The sequence below is a fragment of the Ostrea edulis genome, unplaced genomic scaffold (genome assembly GCF_947568905.1).
Source record: "Ostrea edulis unplaced genomic scaffold, xbOstEdul1.1 scaffold_80, whole genome shotgun sequence".
Classification (NCBI taxonomy): Eukaryota; Metazoa; Mollusca; class Bivalvia; order Ostreida; family Ostreidae; genus Ostrea; species Ostrea edulis.
In genome coordinates this window covers 1-23,829 of record NW_026606008.1, presented here as the reverse complement: position 1 = coordinate 23,829, position 23,829 = coordinate 1, and the positions used below count along the sequence as shown (strand labels likewise).

Sequence of the window (23,829 nt, the reverse complement as noted above, 5' to 3'; positions counted from 1 at the left end):
GTGTGTTCTGTATATCAGTATTGTTGTGGGTTACAAAGATCAATGTGTTTATCATTATTTGTACATCAATTTCTACTATTGATTGTTATGATCTAGAAAATTGCATGGAGGAACTATACACCTCAGTTTCAAAACAGCGTAAACATTATCCACAAAGTGAAGAAATTTTCTCCAATTTACAGAGAAGACCACCATTGGGGAAATAGGCAGAACACATGAACACACCGTGTTGATCTGACGAATTACAGCGGGGGAAAAATATTGGAGTTTTGTAAATACATTATAATAAAACTTTACTTCTCATGTTTTAGTCTCGTTGTAATTTGATAGCAATCCATATATATACTTATAAATACTTGTCAATTCCATGCGTTATATAGTAATGGAAAAGAACGGAAAAAGCCTTTATATAATCAAAGTACAAATGGGAACTGATTTTATATAGATTTGCACCAGATGCCTCTGGGATTGAGAATTATTCCAAATGATAAAACAACAGAGTAGTTCACTCAAAAGTCATAAACTGACGCATAACATATGTGGTCTACAATCAATTGTTTATGTTAACGTACATACAGACACTGGTAACTTAACACCTTGTTTGGGTTGTATTGTACTATTCCAACATATCATATACATTTGTACTCTTGGAATTGCTCATTTTTGTCACAATATATGTCCCTACATTAATATTCTAGCATAAGAACATGTTTGAAAATCTCCACACATAACATTATACCTCTTGGGTTTATGCTAAATTTTGATTTGTTTTCTATAACTCCTCTTAAAGATTGACATGACTTACACAGCTAAACAAGTCCTCATTGCTTTAAATGCAAGAACTTGTACCTAAACCTCAGACATTTACTTACCCTTCATCTTTAAAATTGTGAATGATCTTATTTAAGATTTGAAATTCAATCCTAGAGCTCTATGCAAATCATCTAGGAAAATCTCAACAAACATAACTTCATAAACATCAACAAATGGCAGTAAAATAGCTATAATTTATTCAATCTATAAAAATAGCTATGTGATCTTACTTTTGCACATAAGAAAAGGTGAAGATAACGAACAGTGATGAATTTTATAAATCCGGTATGACCGGTCGACATGGGACGCCTACTCCTCCTAGGCACCTTGTCCCACCTCTGGTATATCCAGGGGTCTGTGTTTGCCCATTGAACTATCTATTTTGTATTGCTTATAGGAGTTATGTGATTGATCACTGTTCGTTATCTTCACCTTCCTAAAAGGAATACAAAATTAAGAGTTGAGCAAAGGTCAAATTCCCCCATCTTGTATTTTTGAATATTTCGGTTGTATTTTTGATAAAATATTAAACTTACGTGTTTTTATTCAATTGGAATACACAAATCTCACAGAGAAACCGGGTTTTTTTAATATGTCATATCACCGAAAAGTTTGCAATTCAACCGGCGACATTTTGAAAAAACAATCTGCACTTCGCTGAGAAATCCTATCGAAAGAGCAACTACCAACTAAATAGAACAGTCATTCTAACTATACTGATTATTCTTGGATTAAATGTATCGCTAATTGGTAGGCGCTACATTTTTCACTCCGTTCAATTGCATCGTTTTAACCTCACCACCTATGGATAAGACCGTAAAAACCGAAGCCCGTGTCATAGCAGGTGTTCCACGATAAAGACCCCTCCCTGCTCAATGGCCATAAGCGTCGAGCATACACCTAAATTTTGCTGTCCTTCACCGGCAATGGCGACGTCTCCATATGAGTGAAATATTATCGAAAGGGACGTTAAACAATATCTAATCAATCAACCACCACCTACAGCAAACATAAAGTGTGGTGTTATATATTTCTGTTGTGACCCACTATTTTTAGAACAAAAAACCCGAGATGAGGTTTCAAAATATCTTTAGCTATTCGAAAATGTAAAAGAATACAGATGATAATAAAAAGACGGTAGTTTATGTGTAGAATCGGTAGATAAGTTTAGGTTTATAGCACAGAAAATTGGGGTGGTTCTCTTTGCTGTCCTAAGTGTCAGAAAATAAACGTATTTTATATAAGAAAAGAAACATGTATCCGTGCAATGCATGCATACATTGCTACTTGATGGCATGCTATTTGTTTAATCTTAGAGCAAAAAGTTTTGAATTTTTATCAATTACCCAACGAAATAATGCTAATTCATTTATATGAAATATTTTGTTTATATAGAGTCACATTTTTTGAAAAATAAATATACGGAGCATTGCCAATTTTCCTTCATGACTCTTTCTGATTTCCATGAAAAATTACCTACAAAACCGCGAAATGCCCTGGACGAAATGCTTTCAAACCTACGACAAATTGTCTTGAAAACAAGAAAATGTTTTTTGTAATCAATATTTGATTTAATTTACAACTGAAAGTTTGAAAACATTTAAACTGCATGACTGGTTGTTCCTATACTAAAATTAATTTACTGTCGAGCTCAGAAGTTTATCATTGAATTGGACAATGAATGCAGCCACTCTAACACTGATGTCAATTTGACGCTAACACAAATCAGTTAATACTACTATTATTGCCGATCGTTTGATTTCTCGATGTACGTGGGTACATGTATGCATATCTTTGAATTTGAAAGGTCCACACAACTGCTATAGAAACCCAGAAACAGCACTTTCAATGACGCCGACTTTTTTCTAGACCCACAGCGAAAGCGTTAACGTTCAGTCCCCGGGGCCTGTGTTTTTACCTGTATTGTATCTTATGATCGGTGATACTCTGTCTGCGTGTAGCAATTTTTGAATAGTATGAAATATTGCTGTTGACATTGGATTGTATTTCTAGTGATATTGTGGTCGTTTTTCAATTTCAACACTCAACTGACCTACGGTAGAAAAGTCGATTTTGCAGACATTATGCATTTAAACTTGTAATACGTAAACGGTTTACGAACTATTTGCTGCTAGAGCTGAACTTTACATCTGTTTGTAAAGAAGTGTTCAGGTCCACACCACTTTAGCCGAGTGACTGCATAGAGGTGTTGATAAAATCAACTCCCCAAAACGTGAACATTTTGTATTGATATTCCTTCAAAAATGTATGCAATGGATTCTGCGATGTCACTTTGTGGTAGAGTGTGTAGTTGTAAAGCTTCAATGCTAGGGATTTACAGTGTCTTTGGAGAGGTGAAGATAACGAGCAGTGATCAATCTCAAAACTCTAGTGAAGAAAAGTGCGAGTAGGACAAACACGGATCCCTGAACATAGCAGAGGTAGAAGCAGGCGCCTAGGGGGAGTAAGCATCTCCTGTCAACCCCTCATATCCGCCGTGAGCTATATCTTGATCGGGTAAATGGAGTAATCCGTATTCAATATGAGTGTGTAAAGAATGGTGTCAATTGATATGAAGCATGTCAGACAGTATTTTACCAAATAATACGTTATATTGGTAAATTAGATTGCTAAAATTACCATACATTTGCGAAATAGGGACTGTTAGTCTCGTTTCTTGTCACTTCCGGTGAAGCGTTTCCGATGACAAACAAATTCGAAGTATAGAATTGGGCCAGCTACACGTCGGAAAAACCGTTTATGCGTAAATCAGAAAACGTTGTGTACCGCAACCATCTGTATGTCCCTGTTTAACGAGTAGACGTACATTGTCAATGCAGTGGTTCAAGTGTCAATGAAGAACATGTCGTAGAAAGTAGCACGGTACATGTAACTTTAATATATCTTCAACGTTTTGAATTATTATTCTATGATTACGCAATTAATTTATACTTTTGATTAAACGTACCTCTTTTCTTTCAATTCAAACAGCTAGGCTCATATTTGTTAATGATTAGACATAAAATGTACAATGTAACCCAAGAAGATAATTTTTGCGATGTGGTTAAAATTGGGGGATGTTATGGTTAAATCATGACGGTGTTTTTTAAATTCTTTTTCATCTAAACAATTTGGAACTATGGGTATTGTTAGGATTACTTGATTATCTGTGGCTTGATTAAGCTTGCATATTTAGCAACAACTTACAGGGCAGTAGGTGGGGGTAGAAAGATCTCAGGAGACGAACACCAAAAATAGTCATTTCAGTGATTCCAATAATATGGGAGAAAATTAGTAGAATGTGTATTTTCAATATAATTGACGCCTGTTTACAACCAGAGAGAACAAATTGTCCTGACTATCAGAGGAGTTTTGAATTAATAATTTCTAAGCTTAACAATATTTTCTTTGCAATAATATTCCGCATGCGTGTGATATATACCATACTAGTGCTCAAAGAAATAGAAAAACGTTACTAACAGTTATGGATGAATGATTGGGAGTGATCTACTGAATAAAAGGAAGATTGGGGAGTTCTTAATATATTGATGTATTTCTAAAAGAGATGAATTGAATAAATTTAGGGCTTTGGCTGCATGAGTCCGAGTTTGAAGTACAAATGTACATCTATCGATGGTCTGTTGTTCCTATTCCCACCAACATGTGATGTGAATTACTAGTCACCAGAAAGATGCAGTTCGGATATAGTGGAAGTGAAGAGTCCTTTCTCTGAATCTTATAAAACAATAAATAAAGCGGTACACGGTTTAATGACATTTACCTCGATACTGTTTTCAAAGCATTCTTCGTGTTTGGCCCTTTATTCTGGTTTCTCTTTTTATCAGCTTGGCTGTAAATCATTTTGATAGCACCATCCAGTATTACACAAATCATTGCTTTGAGGGCATGTCGGTACTTACAAGAACCGTATCTCATGACCTGGTATCAACGTGTCCAGGAATATTTCACGAAAGTAGTATCAATGCGATTGATCCATCTCACCTACATCAAACTTGGAAGAGAAGATAAAATCATGCAAAGTCTCCCCATATCTCAAGGAAGTTATTGTAAGTTTTAAGTTAAAGCTACATTCTTGAATATTAAAACAAACCAATATATTTCACATCTGCAACTAGTTACCTCATGTAATATGCCTTGATCGAAATAAGATATCGTTATCTTTCTTTTTTTTCTAAATGGCTATGCGATTTCAAGGTCACAATGTAATATTAAGATTACTGTAGTAGATATTATACATAAAAACAAGATACTTATATATTATAAATAGTTTAATCAAGACTTCTAAGTGAGAATAAAAAATATCTTGCTGTGGCCTTTAATTCGACATTTAGATTTATCGACGACGTTTTGTCTATTAACAATAATAACTTTCATTCATATGTCGATTCGATATATACCTGTAAGCTCGAAATGTAAAGACACCCCAGAGTCCTCCATTTCTGCTTCATACATAACGGCAAACTGACAACTAAACTGTATGACAAAGGGGATAATTTCAGCTTCTCCATCGTCAGTTTCCCATATCTATGTAGCAATATTCCATTATCACCTGCATATGGTGTTTATATCTCTCAACTGTTTCGATACACAAGAGCTTATTCTGTGTATAGTCAGTTTTTAAATCGAGGCAAGTTACTGACAAACAAGTCTGTGGTACAGGGATTTACAAAGTATCGATTGAAGTCAGCATTTCGCAAATTCTATGGTCGTTATAACGATCCAGCTAGTCAATACAACTTATCATTGCGTCAAATGCTATCTGACGTGTTTCATACCGATTGTTAGGCCGTTCTTAGCACACTGATTTTGACTATGGATAACTCCATTTGTCTGATCAGGATATATAACTCACGGCGGGTGTGACCAGTCGACAGGGGATGCTTACTCCTCCTGGGTACTTGATCCCACCTGTGGTGTGTCCAGGGGCCCGTGTTTGCCAACTATCTATTTGGTATTGGTTATATGAGTTATGAGATTGATCACAGAAAATATGACATTTTTCCCTCGATATAAGTATAGACCTGTAATTCGTAACGTACATTTATGTGTGACGTCATATAATGTGAAGTGCACTGAGGTGCAGTTTGTGATTTTGTTTCGATTTACTCGGGACACCTTAACCCACCCTGTTTTCTATAGCAAAATTTATTTCTAAAAACAGTTATGCCTGGTGGTACTTTAAGGAGAGAAAACTAGCTGTCATACACTGTATGCATTTTATTTTTGAAATAGTCTGTTTTTATATCATAATAATTTTTTGACATGTTGCAACTTTTATTCTATACTAATGCAGTAGATACTGTTTATGCAACATGTGTACAATTCGTTTTACTTTTTATATTTACCCAAGTTCAATACAAATACATATACATCATACATGTTCATACACCATATGCGCGCACTAATACAGGTTAAAGAAAGAAATATAGAAAAGACATGTACATTCTAGTGCTTATTGTTAAAACAAACTGGTTATCATTACTTGAAAAGACGAGGACGCTCACATCTTTCACACATAGACAAACAAAAACAACAAAACCACAGAAATATGAATGTCATGGTAATTCCTGAATGGTTATCAAGGTAGCCAGGGTTTTACCTAACGAGTTGAAGAAGTATAAATGGAAAAGTGTGTCACAGAGTAAACATAGAACCGTTATATACATGTATTAGTATTTCCCCATAGTAGCTTTACCCCTCCCCCCCGAAAAATGGCTGTATAGTAGCCTTTCCCCCTAGGGGATCTTCCCTATAGCAGGGTTACCCCCTCACGTTTTTTTGGTTTTGATTTTAGAAAACAGATTATGGAAAGTCAGTCAGGCTTTGTACAACAACAATTGATATTGCATAGACGTGAGTATCGGAAAGTGTATGTTGCCGATAGTTTGAATGTAGATACATGAATTTTCATAGAGATACCTTTTGGATATATACTTTACGGTATTACTGAGAAAGTATAGTGCATACGAAATTATATATATATATATATATATATATATATATATATATATATATATATATATATATACATATATATATATATATATATTGTATATTGTTATATATATATATATATCACAGGCACTCGACGTCTTAAATATCTATAATACAAAAAATACATTAAATATCTATAATACAAAAAATACATTAAATATCTATAATACAAAAAATACAAATTATATTATGTTTACAGGAAGACATTTTTTTTTATTATAGATATTTAAAACGTCAAGTGTCTGTGATATACATATATATAGATTTTTAAAAAAGCGTTTTGTGGTAAACAAAGAGTAAACCACAATGTATCAGAATAAATCTTTATGTTCAATAATGTTCTGCAGCCTTAATTTTATCGATATCTTGAATTAACAAGAGGCCAGTAGGCCTTAACGGCCACCTGAGCCCATGCATGGGCCTGTCTGAAAGGATCTTATTTGCATAATCCCCCAAAGCCTCTACAATTGAAATATTTGGTAGACTGCATTGTATAACCTCGCTACAAAAGCATTCAGTGTGCAATATCTCAATATATTGTGGCAGATTAATAGCCGGAATTTCAGAACACCCCCCTCCAGCAAAGTTTCCCCTCAAAAGTATTACTCGGGTAGGCAGCATCTTCATCACCTCATCTTTCATCTGTTTATTTATCTAGTTTTCATATAACATCAAAAGAACTAGAAAAAAGATTTTAAGCATTATAAACATTAACGTTCTTTGACAATTTTACCCCTCCCCCTCCCCCCATCCTGAAACCTTCAACCTATTTTACAAAATAAATTGATGAATTGGTTCAGTGGTTCTGGAGAAGAAGTCGAAAATGTGGAAAGGTTACAGACAGACAGACGACAAACAAGAGCTGATCAGAAAAGTTCAGTTGAGCGAGCTAAAAACGTTTTAGGAGTGCATACTAAAAAAATCAAAAAATTTCCAGAATATTCTTCGTATAGGAATAAAATATGATGACGTCCATCTGTCAGATTAAACATAAATTCATGTATGGAGAAATTTTGTAAACGAATATGTATAAATCAAAGTACTGACAGTACAGCTGGTGCCGAGTTGCACCGCCTGGAATAATTACAATAATAACAAGTTCACATCTATTAATCCACCAATGACCAGAAAACAGTTGGGGGTGGGTTCCTCTTAAAAACATCTAATTCAATAGAAAAATCCCACTTCCTCCTAATGAGGTGTAAAAAACCATGTCTAGCGAGAGAGCGAGTTGGTTTCTTGGAATCAGGGGTAGACAATCATCAGTTGTAGAATTTAAGTTTACTCCACTATCTGTATGAAAAGTTTTTGTGTTAATCAATTGGAGAGAGACAATTTTGATTCCTCGAACGATAAATACTTATCCGTTTAATTAACAAATTCTGAGTTGCCTAAATAGGTGATGTTATAAAAGCATGAACTATTCTGATTTTACATTCTAAATACGTATATGATTGTTTTACATAACATTCGACAGAATGAAACGATGTTTGTTGCATTAATATAAATTTCCAAAAATCCCAAACAAGGGAAATCGGAAATTAACTATCAATTAAGGATATAAAAGAAATGAATAGCCAGAAAAGAATTAATTTCAGAATGGAAAGCATGTGTATGGGAATGGTTCACCTTTAACGTAACCGGAATGAAAAGAAGAGGGGAAATCTACTATATAGTAGGTTTTCCGTGGGGGTCATCTGGCTATAAAAGGGGGAAATCCTACTATATAGCCACATTTCCGCGGGGAAGATTTACTATATAGCCATTTTTCCGGAGGGGGGGGGGGACTACTATATAACCATTTTTTTTTTTGGAGGGGGGGGGGGGTGGCTAGCGGGAAAGGCTACTATACAACATCGGCATGTAATGGATTTTATTTTTCTGCAATTTTTTTTCGCATTAAACATCAACATTAAACTTTAATTTGCGCCTACCGCACTGACCGTGTACAGATCTATCAAAATACCAAGCTGAAGTTATTCTTTCGTCCTTGAAGAGTTTGTAAATCTGTTAAGTATTGTCTTTTGTCACATCACCAGTCACCTTGACTTTGGTCTTCAGCACTATATAATAATACCCGATCTTTTCCTTATCACCCTGGCTTTTGTTTCTGTGTTATGTAGTTTAATGAGGGTGGATCATTGGCGATCCTTTTGCCCCGGTATCCTATGTATTGCTACTACATCCTTTTCCTTTGTTTACGCGAAATCCATGAACTTCGATATTATTTTTGTAGAATATTGTTCATTATAATTTGCCTTTGAGACTGCCGTTCTTGTCATCGTCACATTTTCTTCAACTTGGTTGTACAGGTCCTTGATCACTTGTCATGATCTCCGATCTCTCTCGCTAATCGCTTGATTTCATTCCTCAGTTTCTTGTTCTCATCTCTTACTTTCGTCACTTCATAAAGTTTTTCCAATTGTTTCTTGGTGATTCTAAAATAGTTCTAGTACACCTCTATGAACAGTGGATCTCTCAAGTGAAATTTTGTTCCCGTAAAACTTCCGATCCCTGTACGTGGTGTTGAAATCCATCTGCGATGTCAATCTTTTGTTCAAGCGCTACATTACTTTTCAGGAAATGAGCATTCGGAATGTATATCAACCTTTGTATGTAAAAATGCTTCAAACGTGAAAAAGGTAAGACATATTAATTTTTTATACAAAGTTAATAAACGAACAATTTCATTTTTTATTTATGGATACATTTACAGGCTCATATAAAGTTCGTCATCAGACTTTACAAATTTGCGACCATTGTTGTTGGTATCAGTGTCACTGGGTTTTTTTTGCCCTTGGAGAATTTCACACGGGTTACGTTTTTGTGTCACAGTTAAGCGTTTATAGTTGCAGACAGCATTCGATATATGGCCAGTCACCTCTGAATTTAGTTGCTCGTCTACATCAGCATGATAAAGTCGGTTGTTGCTGACGCCCGTAACGAGTGGTTTGTTTTAAATCCATATAAACCTCCTTGCTTGCATAGGTCGGACACATTTACAAGCTTATACCTGCCGAGGGGTTGCGCAGACTACCATTGGTTTTAGGTTGCTCTGCAAAGTTGACAGAGGTAAAACGCGTCTTATAGTTTACATCGGGGCATTTGCTCATATGTTTTAATGATATTTAACGATACATAGGTCAGGCAGTTCCTTGTTTTCATATGCTCGAACACACTTTTTGTAATTTTTTCATTGTTTGAGTCCATTATTTTTAGATGTATCATCCGTATAGCTAAAACATTTCCCATGTTCATCCTCATACACAGCTACTTGAGATCGGTCCCCTCATCGCAAATTTCAATGCTCCAGCCCACCACGTTATACAAAATGTAGTCCATGAGGTACAATGTTGTGTGCAGAAAATTTTGAGGCGTGTCTCCACCTAGGACATCGCTGGACCACAAAATGTTGTCTCCGTTATTAGCAACGCCTCTTTGTTTGCACCACTGATATCATCCGTTCCCTTTGTTTTCAATACACTATTCAAAGTGTTTCTAATTTGCAATAACTCACCATCAACTAAGACAATTGTATTATTGTATTTACGTATTCATATACATTTGTAAGCAAGTAACAAATCTGTACATCTTTTCTTGGGGATGTTCCGTTTTCTGGACATTTTATGCTTCACAAATAAAACGTGACGCAATATACGAGTAATTTAACCCATCCTTAACTTAATCCTTCGTCATTTGATATATATCAATAAGAAAAGGACTTCCATCCACACGGTTTAACTTTGACATTTCATTGCAGTATTTTACTACTCTTTAAATGTGTTAATGATCCGCCATATCTTCGACATAGTTGCTGATGCAAACCTGAACAGAAAAGAACGCGCAGAACTATTTATACAATTAAATTCAATGCAACAGCTTGTTTATATCTTCACAGTCATCTATCCAGTTATATATTTTAATTGTGGGGATCTGGGTTAGAACGGGTCCTCAGTATCCCTTGCTTGTCGCAAAAGGCTACTAAATGTGGCGGTCCTTCGGATGAGACCCCCAAACCCGAGGCCCCGTGTCACAGCAGGTGTGGCACGATAAAGAACCTTCCCTGCTCAAAGGCCGTAAGCGCCGATCATAAGCCTAAATTTTGCAGCCCATCACCGGCAGTGGTGACGCCTCCATATGAATAAAAAATTATCGAAAGGGACGTTAAACAATATACAATCAATTAATCAATCATATATCTTATTTTCAATGTTTATGGAATCATTGAAATAAAATGATAATTACGATGGCTCCAAACTGTTTTGATTGTAGTTCTGAGATATCTTGTTTAGTTTTGACATGCGGAAACGATATTGTGTTTCAACCTTCTTTGTCATGAAAACGTAAATCGTCGTCTGTATCGCTTATATAAGAACATTGGCGCGCATACGGCACATTTTCAAACTTTTTGCAATCCAGTTATATCCGATTTCAAATTATCCGTTTCGTAATCACTCTCCGTAGCTTCGGCCTTACAATGACGCTGGGTCAAGATAATTTCCTCATCACTACTTGGCGGATTCATACTGATATGACAGTAGTCACACATTGACTGAATATTTATAGTGGTAGTCGGTTCAAAAGACATCTCCATTACTTGCACACTCAAAACATAGACCACCCAAATTCTTGACAATTGAATGACATCATTTAAAAAATACAAATTAAGAAACTTTAAGATCTATTGCAAAGAGTGACTGGTTATTTTGGATATAAATTAGGGAGTATTTTATACGAGTTCCAGTATGTAATAACATTGCTATATACCTTAGTTATAGAGCGTTCTTCTCCTGCATTTGAGCTCCGCTCAAACCTGAAACATAAACGCTCGGTATTTAGGAGAGTCACAGTCTTTGAGATATAACCTTCCAAACGGAAGTCCCCTGTCACTGCAGGCGTTTAGGAACCTTTACTACTATGGTTAGTTGCTATGTTTAGGTATAAATTTGCTTGTTGTGTTGAACACACATATGCAGTGTAGTCTTTATATAAAGATTATTTATTTATCGTTATTTTGTTGAATGAATTAACTAGAAATCAATTATTACATTTGTACAGAAAAATAAAATTATTTCAGGATCCTCGTTATTCTTGGATTGAGTTATTTTATGTTTCATACAAAATAAAACTGAACCGAAAACAGAGGTTTTGTTTCCCGAAACAAATCAAAAATGTCCGAACCGCGCCAGCCCAAATGCCGCTGAATTTGATTTTGTCACCATCATTCACAACAACCTTCTATCCATTTTGAATCATATAAATAATTTGGGAAAATAACTTATCACGGTAGACTTTCCGCATGCAGTTCGTGTTTGCTATTACTAAATATCTTTTTAGGGGAATGAATTCGATATTGTGATTTTAAGATATCAATATATCTATTCATACCACTGTCCCTTTTTGGTACAAAAATAGCACGATATTATACATGTTTCTGCATCTAAGCAGCAAAAAGAAAATCGAATTACTCAGTAATCTAAAACACAAAAGATGACGGCCATTATACAAATTTGTTACGGTCATCATATAATAAACAACACCGCTTGAAATCGACATCACACCACTGTTTACTTAATCACCATCGTAAGTACTGCATATACATGTATGTAGAATGAAATCATTAGATCAGATCAACCCAGCCATTGTTTAATATCCTACATTCATTGGCTTGTACACAGTGAATGAATTTTATTTCTCTCAGTTGAAAATTACAAAATAGAGAATAAATAGACAAGAACAATCAAATACAAAAAAGTATGCGCAAACAGAGCAGAGGGGATAGTGTTTAAATATACATGTACATGTATTAAAAGTATCAAATATCAGAACAGTTGATTAACTGCTGTAGTGAGGATTCATTTTAACGATGGCGGAATTAATGGCGGGTAACAGAGTGTGACATAACTGGATTTATCACGGCGCTATTTACGGTGTCGACTTCAATTTAAATAGATAAAATCTCCGGAACGTTTTGCAGTGAGACGCAGCGATTTTATTCGGTGAGGACGACCTTCTTCTATTCAGTGTCGCCAGCTCGGTTTGTTTACTTTATGATCGGTGCAAAATAAACTGTGTCAACACAGGGTCTCGTCAATTAAAATTTGACATCATTTGTTCTACACTTACAGTGTAAAAGAATAGAGAGGGTCAATTCGTGACGAGTTCCTGTGGGGTCACTACATTTCTATCATCCTCACGGTTTATAACCGACACCGGATATTCCTACCATTCAAAGCGAAGAATAACACATCAAGATGAGAATTCCTTCTTTTTAAACCACATTGTATGCATTGGTGATGTTACAAATCCACTTGTTGGAATATTTCAACAAGGTACATACTTATTTTTAATGGCTGCAGAATTACACGAAATGATGTTGATTTCTTTTCATACCTTAAAATTAAGCACCTGATACATATACAAATAAAACTGAGTGGTCGTTCTTTATCATGGCCAATAACGCCCCTCATTCTTTATTTCCCAGTATCCCTTAATGAATTTTCATAATATGCAATGTTGTTTATATCGAAATCTGGGTTAGTCCATCAATGTCGATTTTATGAAAGAAATAAGTAAAATCGTTTCTACAATACGGCGAATTGTTTGACAGTATCATTATGCAGTACGGCAACTTGTCCATATACAATGAATTGATATACTTATGAAATTGAAGATACGTATAATATCAGTCGGATTCATTTCTTTCTTTTTTGGAATATGTTGCCATTTCCGACTTTTGATCTATCTTTAGTGTATAAATTTCCTAATACATAGAATATGAAATGATGTGAGGATCATGAGACCTGTCGTAGAATTAGATGTAAAGAACAAATGAAGATCACGAACATTGATGAATCTCATATACACAGCAAATAATACAAAATTATGAAAAGGGCAAGTACGGACCCTTAGACATACCAGTGATGGGATCAGGTACCAAGGGGAGATAAGTACATGTATTCCATATTCATCAGTCACACCGGTCGTGAGCCCTATGTCTTAAATTAGGTATATAAAGTAGATACATGTAGGAAGTTTCCGTGGTGTTATTTTTTCGAGTTCCCTGTGATATATCGAGTCGACATGTGGCCTACTATATGTGTAAATATACATATATGTACGATACGTAAACAGAATTTATTCAAAAACTTCTACGAGAGAAGAAACAATATCTTGCTGTGGCCCTCAATTCGACATTTAGATATATCGACAACGTTTTGTCTATTAACAATAATAACTTTCATTCATATATTGATTTGATATATACCTGTGAGCTCTAAACAAAAGACACCACAGAGTCGTCCACTTCTGCTTCGTACTTAGATATTTTATTGACAGTAGACATTAACGGTAAACTGACAACTCAAATATATGACAAACGGGATGATTTCAGCTTCTCCATCGTCAACTTCCCATATTTATGTAGCAATATTCCATTATCAACTGCATATGGTGTTTATATCTCTCAACTGATTCGATACGCAAGAGTTTGTTCTGCGTATGATCAGTTTTTAAATCGAGACAATCTACTGACAAACATGTAGATGGTACAGGGGTTTCAACAGTCTCGATTAAAGGCAGCTTTTCGCAAATTCCATGGTCGTTATAACGATCTAATTCGCAATACAATCAATCATTGGGTCAAATACTGTATGACGTGTTTCATACCGATTGTAGGACGTTCTTGGTACACTGATTTTGACCATGGATAACTCCGTTTATCTGATCAGGATATAGGGCTAACAGCGAGTGTGAATGGTCGACAGGGGGTGCTTACTCCTCCTAGGCACCTGATCCCACCCCTGGTGTGTCCGGGGGTCCGTGTTTGCCCAAGTATCTATTTTATATTGCTTATAGCAGTTATGAGATTGATCACTGTTTCATTATCTTCGCCTTTCATACGGGAGTTCTGATTTCGATGCATATTTGTTTAAATAAGTAAAATCTGTCGATTTTTCAAGTCTCTCAAACAAACTTTGGAGACTTGTTTTTTGCTCGTTTCTTTGTCTTCTTCCTTTGATAATGGTGGTAGCGTATTCTTCGAGAATTTTTAACTGATATGATGACGTCGGTATTGTGGGTGAATGTCAGAAAACTTAGATCTATGTTTGGAGCTTATGGTCTTTGAGCAGGGAGGGATTTTCAATGTACCATACCTGTTGTGACACGAGGCCTCGGTTTTTACGGTCTCATCCGAAGGAGCGCTTTATTTAGTCACCTCTTACGACAAGCAAGGGGTACTGAGGATCTAAAGATCCCTCCCTGGTCAAAGGTCATAAGCGCGGAGTAAAGGTTCTGACTCTGAGGATCATTAAATTTACATTTTTTGTAGAGGCCTTCCTGTTGTATATCAATATGCATTTAGTTTTTCCTACACATGTGCGACTGTAGAGAATACGATTTTTGAAAATTGAGTCAATTTTAGACAGGTTTTGTCCCGCCCCTAAGAATTGGAATGGTAGTTATCGAGAAGTTAAAATTGTTCAATTGTTAACGGGCGACGCACTACGACCGACGCAGACCAATTGAAATAGGTCACATTTACTCAGGTGACCTAAAACTGCAGTGACACAGTATCAGGACAACATCACTGTTACTATTCTTCTGTCAAATAGAAATAAAAATGTAGTGACACAGTTTATTTCCCAGTGATGCGAGAAGTAAGCCAACCGAACTTTAAACACTCAACATTACCCAAATCGAAACTGTCATTAATCCTTTCCTTAAACCTGCGTCTATTTATTTATTATGTAAAATTGAAATTGACAAAGTAAATGGAGCTGTGATTCACACACCTACATTACACTCATTACTTGTAATGTATTCCTTACAATCGTCTGCTGTAAGAAGCCATAAAAATAGTGCATACCTGGCCTTCGTTTGCGGAGCATTACGGAGAAACCAGGGTACCAGACTATATTCGGTGGCGCATGCCACATAAATCTGTACACACGCGTAAGCCATTAGAGTCATAATTGCTGCAAGTTTTCGACATAATGGATATCTTAATGATATGCAGTTCAATGTTTCTCCTGACAGTGAATCCCACGTATTCCAAACCTAGGATTGTGGATCTTACTTATAATCAAGACGAGCTTTCTATCACGTGGCCCACTAACCCAAAGTATAACTTTACCATGCTCTTCCGAGGATTTTCGACACACTACAATACCTGGTAAGATTTTGTCAATTAGAGGGAGGAGTATCTTAATGCATACATCACGACAATTAGTGAACGGTTGCTATGTATGGCTAGATAGTGCTGCAAATGATTTTCTGAATACAATACGTTAAAAATTCGTAAAGCTGACATGGATGTTGTCTAGTTTTAATTTGTTTCAGTACACATTGAAGTATTTAGTCCTAGTAAGATATATTTTTAATAAAATGTATGCCGGTGTAAAGATTTTGTAGTTTGAAAACAGCATACATGTTGAAGACGATGTCTTTGTTTTGAATAAATACATTTATCAGGGAAAATAGTAAGAAAACAAATCTTTCTGGACAAAATGAAAATACATGTATTAATTGAAGACTACACGCTATTTCTAATTCTTGATATCAATGTTTAGGGGGGAAATGTTTCAGTCAATCAAAAGCCGCATATTTATTAAGCTTTGGACTGCTATAGAGTAATCTGTGGGTTGCTCAGCACACTTATTAAGTGCGGTATTGTTGCAGAGTATCTGATGGAGTGATAGTCACAATATTACGGAGATACAATGTAAGAGGCAATGAATGCAGTAATGCCAAACTCGGTGTTGTAGATAAATTAGCATAGAAGTGAACGTTTACACAATGCATTTACATTTTATTTTCCCTGGAAGTACCTAAAAGCATACATGACCGGGATTCTCAGAAGGGTATCGCTTAATTTCAGCGTGTTAATTATTAATATTCTGACGTCATCACATTATTTACAGCAACAAGTGTTTGTGATATCAGATATCTTATTGTAGGATTGAAAACAACCATTTTGCTATGCCAGAGCACATGGGGACTCACATAGACGCACCGGGCCACGTCGTAAAGGGTGCCTGGAAAATCCATCAAATTCCCATGGAAAAATTGTTCGGACCAGGGGTCATAGTAAATGTTAAATCCAAGGTTGCTAACAATCCGGATTACAGGTAAAAATTATATGTGTGAGGCGCTTCTATGGTTCTTACATCCATAGATATTCATGAAGATGAAGCTTATTTGTCATAGGTGGGGATCTGATCAGATGGTTAGGGTTAGGTTGAAGTATGAACGAAATGTACGGCTAGATATCTGTGAAACATATTTTTTATGGATATTGGATTTCCTCAATGGCTCCTATGTACATATTTTAACAAGAACACTTTGTTTTCCTCTCGAAGTAACATCCCGAAATATACACAAAAATAAAGTTACTCACTAGTGTCTCAAAAAAGTGATTTACTGTATCAGATATCTATCATCCTGAGATATTTGTCATTCGAGCCAACAAACTACCTTTTGGACTTCAAATGCTATGCGAGTTATCCTTCATTACTACAGCTCCTTATGTGATACAATATTGTTCGGTAGGCTGAAGTAGTGTTTGATACACTCAATGGACGCACTCTCCTACACTCACTATCGTTTTACGCCTTATATTCAAATGTTCTTTGCTCAATTGGTGTGCTTGATTTATCTACACATCTCTACACCCACTGAATTTGATTTACATTTTGGTGCAGTATGTATGTAGCGTATTCAATATGGACGATGAAACTGTAACAGCAGCCGAGATTGGTTTTGGAGAGGTTCTCTTGTTAAATGTTTCGTTAACAATTTTAATGCAAATAAGCACAAAACAGCAGTGGCTTATATCCTATATTGTTTAGAATTTGAGATTTCTTTTAATAAAAATGTGTTTTAATGTGCATTTAATTATGAATACCTATATACATCTGAAAAATATCAAGTCATACTCCAAACATTTTGCTGATTTTTTAAGCCAATCTTATATTTTTGTATGATTGCACGAAATATCAGTTTCGTATTGAGCAAGCTTAAGGCGAAGCTAAATCCCTATATGGATTTCCATTTCACACCCTGTAGGACTTCGTAACATGTCCCAAACTGACTATCATGTATCTAATAAAATACAATCCACTGGAAATATCCTCTTATACTTTACAGTTAACAAAGTACGAAAAGAAAATATACAATTTTTTTCGCCTCACCATTTCCCATTTATTGATGTTTTCGGTGTATTTACCAACACATGACGTGTACAGGGTGGAGGTGATGTATACAAAGTGTAAACATTTGCACTTGATTGCAGAAGAGTGCCCACATTGTGGATGGTGTAGACAAATCGAGTGCGCCCAATATTTCCAGAATAACTAACCCTTCTTGATCTTTTGACCTGAATCATAACAATGATCTCTCCAAAATCTAGCAGAATTGGTAGCTTTAATGTTGCTGTGCAGGCGAGATGTTGTAATTGTATTCCACACTTCACCTATATCTCTTGCATTGCTTTTTTTTTTCATCCAGTATAACGGTTTGCAATACAATATTTTTCAACTGAATGATTGCACAATATTCAGGGGTTGCAACAGTCTCGTTCAATGTCAGCATTTCGCAAATTTATGTTCGTTATAATGGTCTGATTCACCAATATAAACTCCTATTGGGTAAAATGTTTCTGACCCGTTTCATGCCAATTTATGCCGTTATTTGCACACTAATTTTGACAACGGATTACTCCGTTTGCTCGATCGAGATATTGGGATCATGACGGATGTGACCGGTTGACGGGAGATGCTTACTCCTCCTAGACACCATCCCCCACCTCTGGTACATCTAGGGTCCGTGTTTGGTCTACTCTTAATCTTGTATTTCTGATAGGAGTTATGAGATTATCTTCACTTTCTCATCCATGTGTATGACATCTTCTACGTCACGGTGTGGTTTGTGTACTTACCACGTCACGGTGTGGTTTGTGTACTTACTACGTCACGGTGTGGTTTGTGTACTTACCACGTCACGGTGTGGTTTGTGTACTTACTACGTCACGGTGTGGTTTGTGTACTTACCACGTCACGGTGTGGTTTGTGTACTTACCACGTCACGGTGTGGTTTGTGTACTTACTACTTCACGGTGTGGTTTGTGTACTTACTACGTCACGGTGTGGTTTGTGTACTTGCAGAGTTTCAAGCGATGATTTGTCGGCATGGGAGGAAAAATACGGAGAGATCCCAAGACACGCTGTTGTAATGATGAACTCGGGTTGGTCTCACAAATATCCAGATCCAAATCTTGTTTACGGAACATCTCTACTTAACGATACCTCATCGTTTCATTTCCCTAGCTGGCACGAGGAAGCCGTCACGTGGTTGATAACCAAACGACAAGTCAACGCCGTTGGTGTTGACACTCCCTCTACGGATTATGGCCAAAGCATTTTACTTCCCTGTCACGTGATCATGGGGAAAAATAACGTAGTGGGTATAGAGAACATAGCGAACCTCGACAGCATTCCGGAAAGTGGCAGCACAGTCTATATGCCTGTTCTAAAGATTTTTGACGGAAGCGGTGGACCTACTCGACTTTTCGGAACTTACGACGACGAGCCGAACAAAACAAATGCTGCCATGCATGTTATAAGTACCACAATCTACATATACCTCTTGCAAATGCTTATAATATTTGTTTATCAATTTTGAACATACATATAACTCCATAGTTTTCAGTAACATGTGCATTATTCATGCACATTTTGCATTTTTCAGCAAATATTTCTTCAAATTCCGATTTATTATTCATCCAAATGTCTTATAAGCATTTTTCTTGCATAGAATAGTAACTAAGAAAAGTATATCAAACTATTTTATAAACAGATTGTTGCTAATATTGAGAGGACGGCTATATATATATGATAAGCGTTTTAAACAAGAAAATCAGTATTAAGTAGTAGGTTAAGTGGTTAAAGTGTCCGCATCATGACGCAGTTGTCGTGGATTCGAACCATGAAAGTGTAAACTGTTATAACTCACATAGTCATGAAACCAATGTCCGAACCATAAGAAAGAAAGCCTTTGTGAAGATCTACTGCACAAGAGTTATTAATTCAGAATCGAAACAAACACACACATAAATTTCTTTAGTTTTTCTTATCATAACATCCCATCTTATTAATTTTACCTAAATTTATTTGTAAATTTGATTAATCTGGTAGAGTTAGATTATTCAGTGCGGAGATTTGATTGGCGATGGAACAGTCACTCCATGTTTTAACGACTTAGGTCTGTCACGGTCAGGATTCGAACCCCGGCCTTCCGCATGCGGGGCGAACGCTCTAACCTCTCGGCCATCGGCGGGCCTTCGTGGGAACGTTCAAAATATCGATACGATATATCCGTTGTTGGATTGTTGTGAGGTAGTTTAGACCTCCGAATCAACGGATAAGAAAACGAATCATTTCTGAACTTAACTGTGTCGGAGAATAGGTTTGTCTCGCCGACTTTAATAATAAAATCGGACTCGAATCAAGGAGGGAGAGGGGTGTCGTTGCACACCTGCTGTAATAATATATATACAGATATAGAGGGTTTTTTTCTATTTATAGATATTAACTGATTTAAATTCAAATACCTGTGCTGTACTATACAGTCTTCAATGCTGACATTGGGTCTAGAACTGATTTTTTTCTGTTATATTTTTTTTCTCTTTTCGTTAATGATGCATATAATGTATGTTGAGTCCGTTTACCTGATCAGGATATAGGTCTCACGGCGGGTGTGACCGGGCGACATACGGTGCTTACTCCTCCTAGGCACCTGATCCCACCTCTGGTATATCCAAGGGGTCCATGTTTGCCCAACTCTCTATTTCGTGTTGCTTTTAGGAGTTATGAGATTGATCACTGTTCGTTATCTTCACTTTTCATATATACGTATCTATGTAGAATTATGTATCCATTTACTTATATTTTATAAACCTCGTTCATTTTGATGAAAACTATGTTTTATGCACTTCACTGATATGTTAGTATTATTGTATTCATAACACATGTTAGTTTCCATATAGAAAATGTTGTACTAACTTAAGTATGCAATAAATACCCGCACGACTATGTAGTTTTGCGAACATTTTTTAGAGTCAAAATCCTCTACTATTACAATGATACACCGCTCTATCTGCATTTCTTTGATAGAATATCTAATGTTGCAACACCGGACACAAAAATGTCTTAAATATAAATTAGGATTGATATAATTGGATGATTCATTGAATCCTCTTTTATTATTTGACATATTTACACGTGCTGACTGACGTGTGATACATCAATCATTCCATAGCATTACTTATTGTGTCTTTAACTTATTGCCGACAGAATTCCATGGAATGCTTGGCTTCGACTCGCTTTTTATGGCCGTGAAGAACCTGACAATTTTTTAAAGACAATCAGTATCAAATTTGATAAGTACTGTGTTTTATGTCGGGAACCAATATATTTGATATGTAAAAATGAATAAGAAAGCAATTTGATCAACAAGATTGTTATACGTAGCTAAATCTCTCCCCTCTCCGCAAACCAACGTTGATATGCAAAAGTCCGATATAGTCTAGTCAATCTAGCAAATCACCTTAAATTAATTGTAACATAAACAAACTCGATGGAATTGATTAAACAATAACATGGTTAACAGCATACAAAAAATCGGACATAAAGAAATATTTCAAAACCATCGATATTTTGTAGTGTTTATGGCACGCCGTACATGTAAAGGGGAGTAACTCAATTATAAACGTTATCGGAATAAACATATACACACCGATCTAAGGTACATGTAATAAAAACCTCAATTAAACAACTTAATTACAGTTGTATTAAATAGGTGATTTTGAAACCTTATATACAGACAATATTGCTCAGCATCTCACATTCTTTGCCGACTTCCATTCCCGGGGAACTTTCGGAACAAAGCTTTATAATATTTACTGAATTTATTTCAATTTGATCTGTAAATGAAACTAAATATTTACTTGAGGAATTTTAGATGATCAATCATAAATGTAATCATCAATAAATAATGTCATTTCACAAGAGGAGAACAACGTTCACTAAAAAAGAAGTATTGAAAGCAGCTAGAGTTAAAGGTTTCAGTTATTTTTTTAACTTCATCATTTGAGCAAGCGTTTTGTATTAAAAACTTTCATAAAACTAATCAATTCAAGAAAGTAATTTTGCTTTTCCTTTTTTTAAATTCAGGTTTGGGAAGTCATTTATGGGTACTAATAATGATAATAAAACAATATTAATGTAAATAATAAAAATTTATGTAAAGTAAGCACTTGAGCTTAGTATCATGACTTGATGTAAAATGTACAATCTTAGAATCTAGTAATTACTATTTCTAATTAGTGTTGAACACATGACCTGCGTAATCCAAATCTCCTAGCAGCATACCACCAGCGTGTTAGACCGCTCGACTATCTGAGCATGACAAAAACCTTGGTTTCGTTGACGATGGAATTCTCGCCACGCTGTCACACGGTCATTAAAAATGGAAATGAGGTACAATTATTGATCGTAAATTGAAGAAGATCATACAAAATATACATTGCATTTGAAATATATTTATGGAAAGCACAGAAATAGCAACGAACTTTCTAAAATGAACATAACTGCCCAAAGTGAAGAAATATTGAAGATAAAGGATATCGGTATTTCATCAGCAGCACTGTAAACATGACAACTCATTAACAGTTAGAATGTAAATATGGAGCCGTATAGATTTGAGCCTATTCTTTCGCAAGAAGAAATTGAGAAAAGAAGACGTTCAGTCGAGTCGCAGACCAGGCTGATGGTATACTTGTCTTCATACAAATGTCTCGAACCTCAACTTGTCATTACGCAAATGATGGATTCACATTATACATGGTATTTTCTTTTCAGATGAGTTGGTTGCGTTAGGAATTTCGAAAAAAAATATTCACATCTCCCCTACACATTAGTGCAATTAACAGCTTGACAGGAAAGCATTAACCTATTCGTAAAATTCCGCACGATAAATCAAAGACTAGACTTTTTGACATCATAGACAGTTGCTTCTTCAACAAAAATAGAAAAAGGAAATTTTCATATCTAGTGCTCAGCTGTGAAGAAAGAACTTCAAACGTACTGTGCCACTACATATGCCAGAAGTGGTGCTTCCTCAACAAAAATGGAAAACTGAAATATTTATATTTAAAGATCAGTAATTCAATAACTTATTTTGTTAAACACCACTCTGATTCTACGCACAAGTACTCTGAAGTTGAAATAAAAAATGTGCTAAAGTTCCTCATTGACAATATCTTCGTGGTCTTTGGTGATCAGGTCTTCCAACAGTCTGTTGGAATTCCCATGGGCACGAATCGTGCTCCTTTATTAGCTGACTGTTTCTATATTCATATGAAGCAGAATTTATTGAAAAACTTCTACGTGAGAACAGAATATCTTTTGCTGTGGCCTTCAGTTCGACATTTAGATATATCGACGACGATTTGTCTATCAACAATAATAACTTTCATTCATATGTCGATTCGATATATCCCTGTGAGCTCGAAATAAAATATACCACAGAGTCGTACATTTCTGCTTCATACTTAGATAATTTATTGAAAGTAGACATTAACGGCAAACTGACAACTCAACTGTATGACAAACGGGATGATTTGCGCTTCTCCATCGCCAACTTTCCATACTTATGTAGCAATATTCCATTACCATCTGCATACACTGTTTATATCTTTCAACTGATTCGATACGCAAGAGCTTGTACTGCGTATAGTCAGTTTTTAAATCGAGGCAAGCTACTGACAAACAAGTTGATGGTATAGGGGTTTCAAATGTCTCGATTGAAGTCAGCATTTCGCAACTTCTATGGTCGTTATAACGATCTACATGTAGTTCGTCATTACAACCTATCATTGGGTTAAATGCTGTCTGACGTGTTTCATACCGATTGTTAGGCCGTTCTTAGCACACTGATTTTAAC

At 35.8% G+C, this 23,829-nt stretch overlaps 1 protein-coding gene across 1 annotated transcript; it reads left to right on the top strand.

Annotated features, from left to right (window-relative positions):
* The first annotated feature begins 15,718 nt into the window (after positions 1 to 15,718).
* On the top strand, positions 15,719 to 20,918 carry LOC130051142 (isatin hydrolase-like). Its single transcript, XM_056152509.1, has 3 exons — positions 15,719 to 16,003; positions 16,788 to 16,958; positions 18,993 to 20,918. The coding sequence occupies exons 1-3, from the start codon at positions 15,825 to 15,827 to the stop codon at positions 19,507 to 19,509; spliced, it is 867 nt and encodes a 288-aa protein (XP_056008484.1). The 5' UTR covers positions 15,719 to 15,824; the 3' UTR covers positions 19,510 to 20,918.
* Positions 20,919 to 23,829: the final 2,911 nt, after the last annotated feature.